The 16,078-nt window shown below is 47.4% G+C and overlaps 1 protein-coding gene across 3 annotated transcripts in view; it reads left to right on the top strand.

Annotated features, from left to right (window-relative positions):
- The first annotated feature begins 1,227 nt into the window (after positions 1–1,227).
- The window catches only part of LOC135275716 (leucine-rich repeat-containing protein 37B-like), a 44,625-nt gene continuing 29,774 nt past the window's right edge, over positions 1,228–16,078 (top strand). Inside the window, exons 1-3 of one of the 3 annotated variants that reach the window (XM_064378142.1) lie at positions 1,228–3,167; positions 5,073–5,144; positions 6,802–6,873. In XM_064378142.1, the coding sequence (XP_064234212.1) occupies positions 1,267–3,167; positions 5,073–5,144; positions 6,802–6,873 (2,045 nt within the window). In that variant the 5' untranslated portion in view covers positions 1,228–1,266. The remainder of the gene's footprint in view (positions 3,168–5,072; positions 5,145–6,801; positions 6,874–16,078) is intronic. The other 2 variants (XM_064378141.1, XM_064378140.1) reach the window with 2 other exon arrangements.

The raw sequence follows: 16,078 nt of genomic DNA, 5'->3' as shown, positions 1-16,078 counted from the left end.
GGAGTTCGAGATCAGCCTGACCAACATGGAGAAACCCCATCTCTAATTTAAGAAAAAAAAAAAAAAAGATAAGATAAAATAAAATAAAATAAACTCCAGGATAACAGGGCCAGGAGTGGTGGCTCATGCTTGTAATCCCAGCACGTTGGAAGGCCGAGGTGGGCAGATCACCTGAGGTCCGGAGTTCGAGACCAGCCTGACCAACATGTAGAAATAGTAGCATATGCTTTTAATCCCAGCTACTCGGGGAGGCTGAAGTAGGAGAATTGCTTGAACCCAGGAGGCCGAGGTTGTGGCCATCCGAGATTGCACCATTGCACTCCAGCCTGGGCAACAAGAGCGAAATTCCATCTCAAACAAACAAACAAAAAAAAAGAAATCAAGGGTAGGGTAACATAGCCAGTGTCACCATAATTCAAAGCAAGCAGCAGAATTTGGAGGATAATTTGTTTCATTCTTGGGAAAATGTGAAACTCTGAAACTGCTTTTGAGTGCAGGGTATTTTTGAGGCTTTTCCTGAATTCTTGACCCTTGGCTCTGACCCCTTATTTGAAGTTTGGAGAGAGAACTGAGGACTGTATTACTCTAGTTGTGGACACAGGAGAGGGGTTAGTCTCCCCCCCACCCCAGGAGTTAGGGATGCTGGGCGGCTTGAACACAGACCTTTTTAGAACTCCCTTCAAACAGGATCCCAGAGATATGGGGACAAGGTAACTGGCCTTAAGAATGATTGTGAAAATTTGGAGTCCTTGCTTATTCCCTGGCGGCCCCTACCCAATAGGGTCATGAATCAATTATCAAACATGCAACAAAAGATATAGAAAGTTTAGCAAAAATGGCAACATTTTGGAATAAATCACTGTAATATGTGTTCTGCCTGCCACCCTAACTGGCACACATTTTGTAGGTCACTTGCTCTCCCTGGAAGGAGGAGTATTCTCAGATTTCACCTTGGAGGAGGAAGAGTTCAGGCTGCCAGAACTGGGCTAGTGCTTCTGAATATCCTGAGGTAAGGTCCTATGACTTCCCTGGGAAGCTCTCCCATGCCCCACCCCACTCCACCCCACCCCACCCGGCTGCTGGAGTCCTGGGACCCACCCGGGTCTGCTCAAATCCTTCCTAGCTAAGGGGAGGGGAGGGGTGCTTGGGCGGGATTGTGACATAAGATCGCTCTGGTGACATGGAGCAGATCCTAATAAAGGTAGTGTAAATAAAGGTGTCATAAAGGGTGCTTGTCAGGGTTGCCAGCCTCTAGGGGCTGCCAGAATGATTCTCGCTCAATGCGAGGCGCCAGTGCTTATTATGTCCTGGCTACGTCTCTGGGCCCTGTGGCCCCTTCTCATGTGGCCACTATTGTGGCTACTAGTCCAGGAAGCTCAGCCTCTGGAGTGGGTCAAGGACCCGCTCCAGCTGGCCTCTAACCCCCTGGGGTTGACTGAGCCCTGGTCTTCCCGCTCCTCCGATCTCCCCTGGGAATCTCTCCATGTGAGTACTCCCTCAGCAGTCCCAGGGGGCTTTGATTACCTGGGGTCCTCTGCTTCCTCCCAGAGGTCAGCCCTGCCCCAGGAATCGACTGAGAATTTGGTTCCATCTCTGGAAGCAGATTCAGCTGGAGAGCTGCCCCCGGGGCCCAAGCACTCCTTGTCTGAACACCCGGATCTGAAAGAAAAGCTGACTTGGCAAGAAAGGCTCCCACAGGTGGGTCCAATGCTCGGCTGGTATCAGAACCAGCCCGTAGTTCAGCCTCGTCACTTCAAAAGTAAGGTTCAAACTGCAGATCTAGATCAGGCTGCAGATCATCAGGCAGATGAAAAAGCAACAGAGTTTATAATTTCTCCCAAGAACCTGAAGGAAGATTTAGCTCAGCGTTGGAGGCTTGCTAAGATTCTGGGAACTCCACATCAATTTGTATCAAAACCTCAGCATCAGAAACAAACTTTGCAGGATGAATATTTAGACTCAATTGTGGATATGCTGTATTCCAGCAGCCTGCCTCCAAAACTCCAGCTGAACTCAAATGAGCCTCCAGGGTCCCGTGAGCAAGTTGGACTTTCTCAATTACAACTAGAGCCTGAAACTCAAAATCCAGAGACCCTTGAAGAGATCCAGTCCTCTTCACGCCAGCAAGAAGCCCCAGAGTGGCTTCCACAGCTCCCTGGGGAGGTAGAGCCTTCTTCAACCCAGCAGGAACCCCCAACCCAGCCTCTAGAGGAGGCAGAACCTTCTGTAACCCAACAGGAGGCCCCAACTGAGCCTCCAGGTCCTCCTATGGAGCCTGAACTTTCCCTCAGTGAGCAGGAGCAGCCAGCTCAGCCTTCTGAATCTTCTGGGGAGCTTGAACCTTCTCCGACCCAGGAGGGGAACCTAGTTCAGCCTCCAGAAGAGATGGAACCTTATGCAACCCAAGAGGAGACCCCAACTGAGCCTCCAGGTCCTCCTATGGGGCCTGAACTTTCCCTGAGTGAGCAGGAGCAGCCAGCTCAGCCTTCTGAGTCTTCTGGGGAGCTTGAATCTTCTCCAGCCCAGCAGGAAGCCACAGTTCAGGCTCTAGAGCCCCCTAAGGAGGTAGAACCTTCAAGCCAGCACATGGTCCCAGCTCAGGTTCCAGAGCCATCTAAGGAGTTTGCAGCTCAACCTCCAGCTCATTATGAGGTGACATTTCCAACACCAGGTCAGGATCAAGGTCAGCATTCAACATCGCCTAGTGTCACAGTTCAACCTTTGGACCTGGGGTTTACCATCACTGCTGAATCCACTAGAGAGGTTAAACTGTCTCCAACCACGAAGGAGACCTCAACTCAGCCTCCAGATCTGGGGCTTGCCATAACTCCAGAACCCACTACACAGACTGGACATTCTACAGCCCTGGAGAAGACTACAGCTCCTCGTCCAGATGAGGTTCAGACTCAGTATCAAAACCTGACTGAAGTCACAGGTCCACCTACTGAACTAGACCCTACTCAAAATTTACTGGTGCAGCCTGAAACTTACGCCCAAAATAAGGCTTTAACTGTTCCAGGGGAACAGGCCTCCGCAAGCACCAACATATGTGACCTCTGCACCTGCAGAGATGAGACGCTGTCATGTATTGATCTCAGCCAAAAGCAGAAGCTCCGCCACGTGCCTGTGCCAGAGCCGAACACCTACAATGGCACCTTCACTATCTTGTAAGTATCACCTTTCCTCCATTGTCCTCTGTGTCCTGCCTGACATGGCAGGCTTTTCCTGGAGGCCTTCCTGGGCCTTCTTTATCTCCCCAGACCATACTGACAGCTGACTTTCTGCTTTCACCTTTGCTTGTCCACTCTTCCTTCTCCTCATTCTCCTTTACTGTTAGGCCCCTTCTCCAGTCTTTTACTTTTACTCTAGTCTTTTACCCTTACTCGTTTCCTTATCCATTTTTATTTAGCCTCATCACATCATTGCTTAACCGCTGCTCTCCTCCCATTTTCACGTCACCCTCTTTACAGCAGCCTGTCCCTCTCCCCATGTCAGTGATGATGCTCTAAGTGATTAAGAGTTGATTCTGGAGCCAGGCTGCCTGGGTTTAAACCGAGGTCTGTCATTTATTAGCTTGGTGACCCAGAGCAAGTTATTCTGCTCTGTGATTCAGTTTCCTCATCTTTATTTATTTTATTTTATTTTATTTTAAAGATGGGGTTTCACCATGTTGGTCAGGCTGGTCTTAAACTCCCGACCTCAGGTGATCCACCCGCCTTGGCCTCCAAAGTGCTTGGATTACAGGCATGAGCCACCACACCCGGCCCTTCCTCATCTTTAAACTGGAGATTATTGTAGTTACCATTTCACAGGATTGTTGCAAAATTTAGGTGAGTGAATACATGAAACACTTGCATCGGTGCCTAGCATATGTAGGAGTGTTGGTTGTTAACATGATTACTCAGTCCTTTAGTTTTGTCCGGAACTCATCTTTGTCCCCGGCTTTCTATATGTAGCACTCGTTTTGTGTCCAACCCAGGGCCAAGTATGCTACCGTCTCCAGAACATGAAAATGATAGGAAGGAAGAGAGAGAATAGGCATAAAAAGGGAGGTATATATAATTAAGTACTAAAAGATAATACAGAACAGCAGTGCTAGAATTTACCAGAATCTGTGATCCTTGAGGTGTGGAGGTCAGGGAAAGCTACAAGGATAAGTTAAAACTTTACTTGGGTCTTAAAGAGTAGCTATAATTTGTTAAATAGAAAAAAAAAATGGGAGTATAGTCTAGGCAAAGGCGTGGCTACAGGTATGGTTGGAATTTAGTAGACCAATCTCGCTGCACAGAATCACATGAAGGAACAATGAAGATATGATTTTGTAAAACCTTGATTATCAGCTATAGGAGTTTGAAAGTTACACAGTGAAATATGGAAAGCCATTGAAAGTTTCCAAGCAAGAGAGATTAAATGATTAAAACAGGAAGATTGTTTTATTTTGTTTTTTGCTTTATGTTCAAGTGTAGACATGCAAAGGATTATTTTAGAATCCATACGTAGAGTGCCCTAGAGGAGAAACCTTAATTCAGGGAGACAAAATAGAAAGGTCTGGCAAAACCTAGGAGTAAAGTGTGAAGGGGCTAAATCAGATCGGTTGTAATAGAAGTGGAAAGAAAAATCCTAGGATGTTTCAGCAGAGGGCTCTGGGCCAAAGCCTTGGTGTTACCTGGCATAGGGTTTCTTTCTTCTTATTTGTTGATAATGATAAGCTTTTGCCCATTTTCTGTTGAATTATTTACCATTTTTGTATTGATTTGTAGAAGGAGTTGTTTAGACACATAATTGCTTTTGGATAAAATAGTTACATTCAAAGTAATTAACTGGCATCATCTGTCTAAAAGATTGGATGGATAGGAAGTTAAGCTTTGGGAGACACCTCATCATTTGTGCCAGTGGCCCCACATTATTTTTTGATTAATTGTACAAACTGGAAAGCCGATAGCTCTGGAAATTAGAAGGCAGGTGTTATTTTCTGTAACTGAATATCCCTGACAAGGTTGCCATGATTCTTTTACTTATCCTGTTCATTCTTTTCCTACTTATTCAAGGATATAAATTGTGTTTCTTCACAGAAATTTCCAAAGAAACAATATTTCTTACATTGATGGAAAGGTATGGAAGGCATACCATTGGACTGAGAAACTGTGAGTATATTCTCTCCAAATATGACAAAAAAACTAACTGCATTATAAGATCCTTCTTGGTCCAGAATTTTGAGGTCTGTACTTCTGAGAAAAGGTATTTCCCCTCCATACCCCAAATCAACCTCTGTTGATTGCAATCCTATGGTTATTTTAGAATTAAATTTGGTGAGCTCTCTTTAAAGTAAGAGGCAATTTAAATTTATTTTTTAGCATACAAATAATACATGATTATATTCCCTTTTTTGCCTCTCTCTCTCTCTCTCTTTTTTTTTTTTTCCCCAGAGACAGGGTCTTACTTTGTTCCCCAGGCTGGAATGCAGTGGCACAATCACGGCTCACTGCAGCCTCCACCTCCCAGGCTCAAGTGGTCCTCCCATCTGAACCTCTCTAGTAGCTGGGACTACAGGTGATGCCAACATACCCAACTAATTTTTAAATTTTTCTAGAGAGGAGGTCCTGCTGTATTACTCAGACTTGTCTCGAACTCCTGAGCTCAAGCAATCCTCCCTTCTTGGCCTCCCAAAGTGCTGGAATTACAAGTGTGAGCCACCATGCCCAGCCAGAACTACATTTTATCTCTTATTTATTTTTTGAGACAGAATTTCATTCTTGTCACCCAGGCTGGAGTGCTATGGTGCAATCTCAGCTCACTCCAACCTCCACCTCCCAGGTTTAAGCAATTCTCCTGCCTCAGCCTCCTGGGTGGCTGGAATTACAGGTGCCCGCCACCACACCCAGCTAATTTTTGTATTTTTAGTAGAGACAGGGTTTCACCATATTGGCCAGGCTGGTCTCGAACTCCTGATCTCGGGTGATTCACCCACCTTGACTTCCCAAAGTGCTGGAATGATAGGCATGAGCCACCATGCTAGGCCAGAACTACATTTTAAAATCAAGAAAATCATTACAAAAGTCAGGATAGTGGTTACCTATAAGGATTAGAGAGAGGTTTATGATTGGAAAGGGGCACATTGGGGACTTCTGGGATGCTAGCGGTGATCTTTTCTAACGATGTTACATGGGTATCTGCTTTATAATTATTAAACTGAATATTTGGCCAGGTGAGGTGGCTCACATCTGCAATCACAACACTTTGGGAGGCTGAGACAGGAGGATCGCTTGAGCCAGGAGTTTGAGACTAGTCTGGGCAACAGAGTGAGACCCTGTCTCAGAAATTAAATTAAATATAAACAACATTTATATTATGTGCACTTTATGCATATTGTAGTTCTCAAAATTTTTTAATGGGGAAAAATGTTGAATGGCTTCACTTGCAGCCCTGACATAGTTCCATGTGGGGCTTTCATAATAAGGTTTGGGAAAAGAGAGGAGAAAATGGAGGTTCTGCTGATCTTGGTGCCACCCAGAGTTGGAGTCTAATAGGGACTTAGTGATTTAGAGAGGAGGCATTGAATATACAATTTGGTGGGAAGAGTGGGTAGGGTGTGCTTGTGTGTGTGTGTGTGCATGTGTGTGTGTGTGGTGGAGAGAGATGGACACAAAAATGAAAATGTAAGAAAAGGTTTTAATGAAAGTAGAGCAGATACCATCTTGAAATTACCATTACCCAGCTTTCCTCCACATATAGGAGATAGTCCTGTGTAGCAAATAGTTGTAGTTTGCATTTTAATCTAGAAATACCTTTTTCATTTTGCAGAATTCTCAGTGAAAATTATTTGACTGAATTACATAAGGATTCGTTTGAAGGCCTGCTATCCCTCCAGTATTTGTAAGTGAGTTAGTTAATCCTATTTATGAGTTTTTAGTTGTATTATCTGTAAAATGAATAAGGGGTTCAAATTAGATAATCTCTAAGATTTCTGCCAGGAATAAAATTCTTTAATTCTGTAAGTTTATATAGGGTCTTAGCCCATCTCTAGAATTAGTTACTTCCTATGCATTTTCAATTTTTAAATTATATAGACCAAATACAGACAGAAAAAAATTCACATGGTGAATCTGAGCAGTGATTGACACTCATATGATCGTTGTTTTATAACTGTTCACATAGCATCTTCTTATATTCAGTCTACAACCAAGAGATAAAATCTAATCTAGGGTCTATTTTTTTTTTTTTTGAGACGGAGTTTCGATCTTGTTACCCAGGCTGGAGTGTAATGGCGAGATCTCGGCTCACCGCAACCTCCGCCTCCTGGGTTCAGGCAATTCTCCTGCCTCAGCCTCCCGAGTAGCTGGGATTACAGGCACACGCCACCATGCCCAGCTAATTTTTTGTATTTTTAGTAGAGATGGGGTTTCACCATGTTGACCAGGATGTTCTGGATCTGTTGACCTCGTGATCCACCCGCCTCGGCCTCCCAAACTGCTGGGATTACAGGCGTGAGCCACCACGCCCGGCCTTCTAGGGTCTATTTTTAAATAGCCCATTAAGTTAATGGTTTTTGCATTTTTTTTTTTTTTTTTTGGAGACGGAGTCCCGCACTGTCACCCAGGCTGTAGTGCAGTGGCTCGATCTCAGCTCACTGTAATCTCCGCCGCCTGGGTTCAAGCAATTCTCCTGCCTCAGCCTCCCAAGTAGCTGGGACTACAGGTATGCACTGCCATGCCCTGCTAATTTTTTTGCATTTTTAGTAGAGTCTGGGTTTCACCATGTTGGCCCAGATGGTCTTTTTTTTTTTTTTTTTTGAGACGGAGTTTCGATCTTGTTACCCAGGCTGGAGTGTAATGGCGCGATCTCGGCTCACCGCCACCTCCGCCTCCTGGGTTCAGGCAATTCTCCTGCCTCAGCCTCCTGAGTAGCTGGGATTACAGGCACACGCCACCATGCCCAGCTAATTTTTTATAGTTTTAGTAGAGACGGGGTTTCACCATGTTGACCAGGATGTTCTGGATCTGTTGACCTCGTGATCCACCTGCCTCAGCCTCCTGAGTAGCTGGGATTTACAGGCACACGCCACCATGCCCAGCTAATTTTTTATAGTTTTAGTAGAGACGGGGTTTTACCATTTTGACCAGGATGGTCTGGATCTCTTGACCTAGTGATCCACCCGCCTCGGCCTCCCAAAGTGCTGGGATTACAGGCGTGAGGCACCGCGCCCGGCCTTCTAGGGTCTATTTTTAAATAGCCCATTAAGTTAATGGTTTTACATTTTTTGTTTTTTTTTTTTTGAGACGGAGTCCCGCACTGTCACCCAGGCTGTAGTGCAGTGGCTCGATCTCAGCTCACTGCAATCTCCGCCGCCTGGGTTCAAGCAATTCTCCTGCCTCAGCCTCCCAAGTAGCTGGGACTACAGGTATGCACTGCTATGCCCTGCTAATTTTTTTGCATTTTTAGTAGAGTCTGGGTTTCACCATGTTGACCCAGATGGTCTTTTTTTTTTTTTTTTTGACACGGAGTTTCGATCTTGTTACCCACGCTGGAGTGTAATGGCGCGACCTCGGCTCACCGCAAACTCCGCCTCCTGGGTTCAGGCAATTCTCCTGCCTCAGCCTCCTGAGTAGCTGGGATTACAGGCACACGCCACCATGCCCAGCTAATTTTTTGTATTTTTAGTGGAGACGGGGTTTCACCATGTTGACCAGGATGTTCTGGGTATGTTGACCTCGTGATCCACCCGCCTCGGTCTCCCAAAGTGCTGGGATTACAGGCGTGAGCCACCGTGCCCGGCCATCTAGGGTCTATTTTTAAATAGCCCATTAAGTTAATGGTTTTTGCATTTTTTTTTTTTTTTTTTGAGACGGAGTCCCGCACTGTCACCCAGGCTGTAGTGCAGTGGCTCGATCTCAGCTCACTGCAATCTCCGCCTCCTGGGTTCAAGGAATTCTCCTGCCTCAGCCTTCCAAGTAGCTGGGACTACAGGTATGCACTGCCATGCCCTGCTAATTTTTTTGCATTTTTAGTAGAGTCTGGGTTTCACCATGTTGGCCCAGATGGTCTTTTTTTTTTTTTTTTTTTTTTTTTGAGACGGAATTTCGATCTTGTTACCCAGGCTGGAGTGTAATGGCGCGATCTCGGCTCACCGCAACCTCCGCCTCCTGGGTTCAGGCAATTCTCCTGCCTCAGCCTCCTGAGTAGCTGGGATTACAGGCACACGCCACCATGCCCAGCTAATTTTTTATAGTTTTAGTAGAGACGGGGTTTCACCATGTTGACCAGGATGGTCTGGATCTGTTGACCTCGTGATCCACCTGCCTCAGCCTCCTGAGTAGCTGGGATTTACAGGCACACGCCACCATGCCCAGCTAATTTTTTATAGTTTTAGTAGAGACGGGGTTTTACCCTTTTGACCAGGATGGTCTGGATCTCTTGACCTAGTGATCCACCCGCCTCGGCCTCCCAAAGTGCTGGGATTACAGGCGTGAGGCACCGCGCCCGGCCTTCTAGGGTCTATTTTTAAATAGCCCATTAAGTTAATGGTTTTGCATTTTTTGTTTTTTTTTTTTTGAGACAGAGTCCCGCACTTATACCCAGGCTGTAGTGCAGTGGCTCGATCTCAGCTCACTGCAATCTCCGCCGCCTGGGTTCAAGCAATTCTCCTGCCTCAGCCTCCCAAGTAGCTGGGACTACAGGTATGCACTGCTATGCCCTGCTAATTTTTTTGCATTTTTAGTAGAGTCTGGGTTTCACCATGTTGGCCCAGATGGTCTTTTTTTTTTTTTTTTTTTGAGACGGAATTTCGATCTTGTTACCCAGGCTAGAGTGTAATAGCGCGATCTCGGCTCACCGCCACCTCCGCCTCCTGGGTTCAGGCAATTCTCCTGCCTCAGCCTCCTGAGTAGCTGGGATTACAGGCACACGCCACCATGCCCAGCTAATTTTTCGTATTTTTGGTTGTGACGGGGTTTCACCATGTTGACCAGGATGGTTTGGATCTGTTGACCTCGTGATCCACCCGCCTCGGCCTCCCAAAGTGCTGGGATTACAGGCGTGAGCCACCGTGCCCGGCCATCTAGGTTCTATTTTTAAATAGCCCATTAAGTTAATGGTTTTTGCATTTTTTTTTTTTTTTTGGAGACGGAGTCCCGCACTGTCACCCAGGCTGTAGTGCAGTGGCTCGATCTCAGCTCACTGCAATCTCCGCCGCCTGGGTTCAAGCAATTCTCCTGCCTCAGCCTCCCAAGTAGCTGGGACTACAGGTATGCACTGCCATGCCCTGCTAAGTTTTTTGCATTTTTAGTAGAGTCTGGGTTTCACCATGTTGGCCCAGATGGTCTTTTTTTTTTTTTTTTTGAGACGGAGTTTCGATCTTGTTACCCAGGCTGGAGTGTAATGGCGCGATCTCGGGTCACCGCAACCTCCGCCTCCTGGGTTCAGGCAATTCTCCTGCCTCAGCCTCCTGAGTAGCTGGGATTACAGGCACACGCCACCATGCCCAGCTAATTTTTTGTATTTTTAGTAGAGACGGGGTTTTACCATTTTGACCAGGATGGTCTGGATCTGTTGACCTCGTGATCCACCCGCCTCGGCCTCCCAAAGTGCTGGGATTACAGGCGTGAGCCACCGTGCCCGGCCATCTAGGGTCTATTTTTAAATAGCCCATTAAGTTAATGGTTTTTGCATTTTTTTTTTTTTTTTTTTGGAGACGGAGTCCCGCACTGTCACCCAGGCTGTAGTGCAGTGGCTCGATCTCAGCTCACTGCAATCTCCGCCGCCTGGGTTCAAGGAATTCTCCTGCCTCAGCCTTCCAAGTAGCTGGGACTACAGGTATGCACTGCCATGCCCTGCTAATTTTTTTGCATTTTTAGTAGAGTCTGGGTTTCACCATGTTAGCCCAGATGGTCTTTTTTTGTTGTTTTTTTTTTTTTGAGATGGAATTTCGATCTTGTTACCCAGGCTAGAGTGTAATAGGGCGATCTCGGCTCACCGCCACCTCCGCCTCCTGGGTTCAGGCAATTCTCCTGCCTCAGCCTCCTGAGTAGCTGGGATTACAGGCACACGCCACCATGCCCAGCTAATTTTTCGTATTTTTGGTTGTGACGGGGTTTCACCATGTTGACCAGGATGGTTTGGATCTGTTGACCTCGTGATCCACCCGCCTCGGCCTCCCAAAGTGCTGGGATTACAGGCGTGAGCCACCGTGCCCGGCCATGTAGGGTCTATTTTTAAATAGCCCATTAAGTTAATGGTTTTTGCATTTTTTTTTTTTTTTTTGGAGACGGAGTCCCGCACTGTCACCCAGGCTGTAGTGCAGTGGCTCGATCTCAGCTCACTGCAATCTCCGCCGCCTGGGTTCAAGCAATTCTCCTGCCTCAGCCTCCCAAGTAGCTGGGACTACAGGTATGCACTGCCATGCCCTGCTAAGTTTTTTGCATTTTTAGTAGAGTCTGGGTTTCACCATGTTGGCCCAGATGGTCTTTTTTTTTTTTTTTTTTGAGACGGAGTTTCGATCTTGTTACCCAGGCTGGAGTGTAATGGCGCGATCTCGGGTCACCGCAACCTCCGCCTCCTGGGTTCAGGCAATTCTCCTGCCTCAGCCTCCTGAGTAGCTGGGATTACAGGTACACGCCACCATGCCCAGCTAATTTTTTGTGTTTTTAGTAGAGACGGGGTTTTACCATTTTGACCAGGATGGTCTGGATCTCTTGACCTAGTGATCCACCCGCCTCGGCCTCCCAAAGTTCTGGGATTACAGGCGTGAGCCACCGCGCCCGGCCTTCTAGGGTTTATTTTTAAATAGCCCATTAAGTTAATGGTTTTTGCATTTTTTTTTTTTTTTTTTGGAGACGGAGTCCCGCACTGTCACCCAGGCTGTAGTGCAGTGGCTCGATCTCAGCTCACTGCAATCTCCGCCGCCTGGGTTCAAGCAATTCTCCTGCCTCAGCCTCCCAAGTAGCTGGGACTACAGGTATGCACTGCCATGCCCTGCTAATTTTTTTGCATTTTTAGTAGAGTCTGGGTTTCACCATGTTGGCCCAGATGGTCTTTTTTTTTTTTTTTTTTTTTGAGATGGAGTTTCGATCTTGTTACCCAGGCTGGAGTGTAATGGCGCGATCTCGGCTCACCGCCACCTCCGCCTCCTGGGTTCAGGCAATTCTCCTGCCTCAGCCTCCTGAGTAGCTGGGATTACAGGCACACGCCATCATGCCCAGCTAATTTTTTGTATTTTTAGTAGAGACGGGGTTTTACCATTTTGACCAGGATGGTCTGGATCTCTTGACCTCGTGATCCACCCGCCTCGGCCTCCCAAAGTGCTGGGATTACAGGCGTGAGGCACCGCGCCCGGCCTTCTAGGGTCTATTTTTAAATAGCCCATTAAGTTAATGGTTTTGCATTTTTTGTTTTTTTTTTTTTGAGACGGAGTCCCGCACTGTCACCCAGGCTGTAGTGCAGTGGCTCGATCTCAGCTCACTGCAATCTCCGCCGCCTGGGTTCAAGCAATTCTCCTGCCTCAGCCTCCCAAGTAGCTGGGACTACAGGTATGCACTGCTATGCCCTGCTAATTTTTTTGCATTTTTAGTAGAGTCTGGGTTTCACCATGTTGACCCAGATGGTCTTTTTTTTTTTTTTTTTGACACGGAGTTTCGATCTTGTTACCCACGCTGGAGTGTAATGGCGCGACCTCGGCTCACCGCAAACTCCGCCTCCTGGGTTCAGGCAATTCTCCTGCCTCAGCCTCCTGAGTAGCTGGGATTACAGGCACACGCCACCATGCCCAGCTAATTTTTTGTATTTTTAGTGGAGACGGGGTTTCACCATGTTGACCAGGATGTTCTGTGTATGTTGACCTCGTGATCCACCCGCCTCGGCCTCCCAAAGTGCTGGGATTACAGGCGTGAGCCACCGTGCCCGGCCATCTAGGGTCTATTTTTAAATAGCCCATTAAGTTAATGGTTTTTGCATTTTTTTTTTTTTTTTTTTGAGACGGAGTCCCGCACTGTCACCCAGGCTGTAGTGCAGTGGCTCGATCTCAGCTCACTGCAATCTCCGCCTCCTGGGTTCAAGGAATTCTCCTGCCTCAGCCTTCCAAGTAGCTGGGACTACAGGTATGCACTGCCATGCCCTGCTAATTTTTTTGCATTTTTAGTAGAGTCTGGGTTTCACCATGTTGGCCCAGATGGTCTTTTTTTTTTTTTTTTTTTTTTTTTGAGACGGAATTTCGATCTTGTTACCCAGGCTGGAGTGTAATGGCGCGATCTCGGCTCACCGCAACCTCCGCCTCCTGGGTTCAGGCAATTCTCCTGCCTCAGCCTCCTGAGTAGCTGGGATTACAGGCACACGCCACCATGCCCAGCTAATTTTTTATAGTTTTAGTAGAGACGGGGTTTCACCATGTTGACCAGGATGGTCTGGATCTGTTGACCTCGTGATCCACCTGCCTCAGCCTCCTGAGTAGCTGGGATTTACAGGCACACGCCACCATGCCCAGCTAATTTTTTATAGTTTTAGTAGAGACGGGGTTTTACCCTTTTGACCAGGATGGTCTGGATCTCTTGACCTAGTGATCCACCCGCCTCGGCCTCCCAAAGTGCTGGGATTACAGGCGTGAGGCACCGCGCCCGGCCTTCTAGGGTCTATTTTTAAATAGCCCATTAAGTTAATGGTTTTGCATTTTTTGTTTTTTTTTTTTTGAGACAGAGTCCCGCACTTATACCCAGGCTGTAGTGCAGTGGCTCGATCTCAGCTCACTGCAATCTCCGCCGCCTGGGTTCAAGCAATTCTCCTGCCTCAGCCTCCCAAGTAGCTGGGACTACAGGTATGCACTGCTATGCCCTGCTAATTTTTTTGCATTTTTAGTAGAGTCTGGGTTTCACCATGTTGGCCCAGATGGTCTTTTTTTTTTTTTTTTTTTTGAGACGGAATTTCGATCTTGTTACCCAGGCTAGAGTGTAATAGCGCGATCTCGGCTCACCGCCACCTCCGCCTCCTGGGTTCAGGCAATTCTCCTGCCTCAGCCTCCTGAGTAGCTGGGATTACAGGCACACGCCACCATGCCCAGCTAATTTTTCGTATTTTTGGTTGTGACGGGGTTTCACCATGTTGACCAGGATGGTTTGGATCTGTTGACCTCGTGATCCACCCGCCTCGGCCTCCCAAAGTGCTGGGATTACAGGCGTGAGCCACCGTGCCCGGCCATCTAGGTTCTATTTTTAAATAGCCCATTAAGTTAATGGTTTTTGCATTTTTTTTTTTTTTTTGGAGACGGAGTCCCGCACTGTCACCCAGGCTGTAGTGCAGTGGCTCGATCTCAGCTCACTGCAATCTCCGCCGCCTGGGTTCAAGCAATTCTCCTGCCTCAGCCTCCCAAGTAGCTGGGACTACAGGTATGCACTGCCATGCCCTGCTAAGTTTTTTGCATTTTTAGTAGAGTCTGGGTTTCACCATGTTGGCCCAGATGGTCTTTTTTTTTTTTTTTTTGAGACGGAGTTTCGATCTTGTTACCCAGGCTGGAGTGTAATGGCGCGATCTCGGGTCACCGCAACCTCCGCCTCCTGGGTTCAGGCAATTCTCCTGCCTCAGCCTCCTGAGTAGCTGGGATTACAGGCACACGCCACCATGCCCAGCTAATTTTTTGTATTTTTAGTAGAGACGGGGTTTTACCATTTTGACCAGGATGGTCTGGATCTGTTGACCTCGTGATCCACCCGCCTCGGCCTCCCAAAGTGCTGGGATTACAGGCGTGAGCCACCGTGCCCGGCCATCTAGGGTCTATTTTTAAATAGCCCATTAAGTTAATGGTTTTTGCATTTTTTTTTTTTTTTTTTTGGAGACGGAGTCCCGCACTGTCACCCAGGCTGTAGTGCAGTGGCTCGATCTCAGCTCACTGCAATCTCCGCCGCCTGGGTTCAAGGAATTCTCCTGCCTCAGCCTTCCAAGTAGCTGGGACTACAGGTATGCACTGCCATGCCCTGCTAATTTTTTTGCATTTTTAGTAGAGTCTGGGTTTCACCATGTTAGCCCAGATGGTCTTTTTTTGTTGTTTTTTTTTTTTTGAGATGGAATTTCGATCTTGTTACCCAGGCTAGAGTGTAATAGGGCGATCTCGGCTCACCGCCACCTCCGCCTCCTGGGTTCAGGCAATTCTCCTGCCTCAGCCTCCTGAGTAGCTGGGATTACAGGCACACGCCACCATGCCCAGCTAATTTTTCGTATTTTTGGTTGTGACGGGGTTTCACCATGTTGACCAGGATGGTTTGGATCTGTTGACCTCGTGATCCACCCGCCTCGGCCTCCCAAAGTGCTGGGATTACAGGCGTGAGCCACCGTGCCCGGCCATGTAGGGTCTATTTTTAAATAGCCCATTAAGTTAATGGTTTTTGCATTTTTTTTTTTTTTTTTGGAGACGGAGTCCCGCACTGTCACCCAGGCTGTAGTGCAGTGGCTCGATCTCAGCTCACTGCAATCTCCGCCGCCTGGGTTCAAGCAATTCTCCTGCCTCAGCCTCCCAAGTAGCTGGGACTACAGGTATGCACTGCCATGCCCTGCTAAGTTTTTTGCATTTTTAGTAGAGTCTGGGTTTCACCATGTTGGCCCAGATGGTCTTTTTTTTTTTTTTTTTTGAGACGGAGTTTCGATCTTGTTACCCAGGCTGGAGTGTAATGGCGCGATCTCGGGTCACCGCAACCTCCGCCTCCTGGGTTCAGGCAATTCTCCTGCCTCAGCCTCCTGAGTAGCTGGGATTACAGGCACACGCCACCATGCCCAGCTAATTTTTTGTATTTTTAGTAGAGACGGGGTTTTACCATTTTGACCAGGATGGTCTGGATCTCTTGACCTCGTGATCCACCCGCCTCGGCCTCCCAAAGTGCTGGGATTACAGGCGTGAGCCACCGTGCCCGGCCTTCTAGGGTCTATTTTTAAATAGCCCATTAAGTTAATGGTTTTTGCATTTTTTTTTTTTTTTTTTGGAGACGGATTCCCCCACTGTCACCCAGGCTGTAGTGCAGTGGCTCGATCTCAGCTCACTGCAATCTCCGCCGCCTGGGTTCAAGCAATTCTCCTGCCTCAGCCTCCCAAGTAGCTGGGACTACAGGTA

The sequence above is a fragment of the Aotus nancymaae genome, unplaced genomic scaffold (genome assembly GCF_030222135.1).
Source record: "Aotus nancymaae isolate 86718 unplaced genomic scaffold, 86718_ANA_hifiasm-v0.15.2.pri h1tg000018l, whole genome shotgun sequence".
Taxonomy (NCBI): Eukaryota; Metazoa; Chordata; class Mammalia; order Primates; family Aotidae; genus Aotus; species Aotus nancymaae.
The sequence above is the reverse complement of the archived record's forward strand: the minus strand, read 5'-3'. Positions and strand labels throughout refer to the sequence as shown.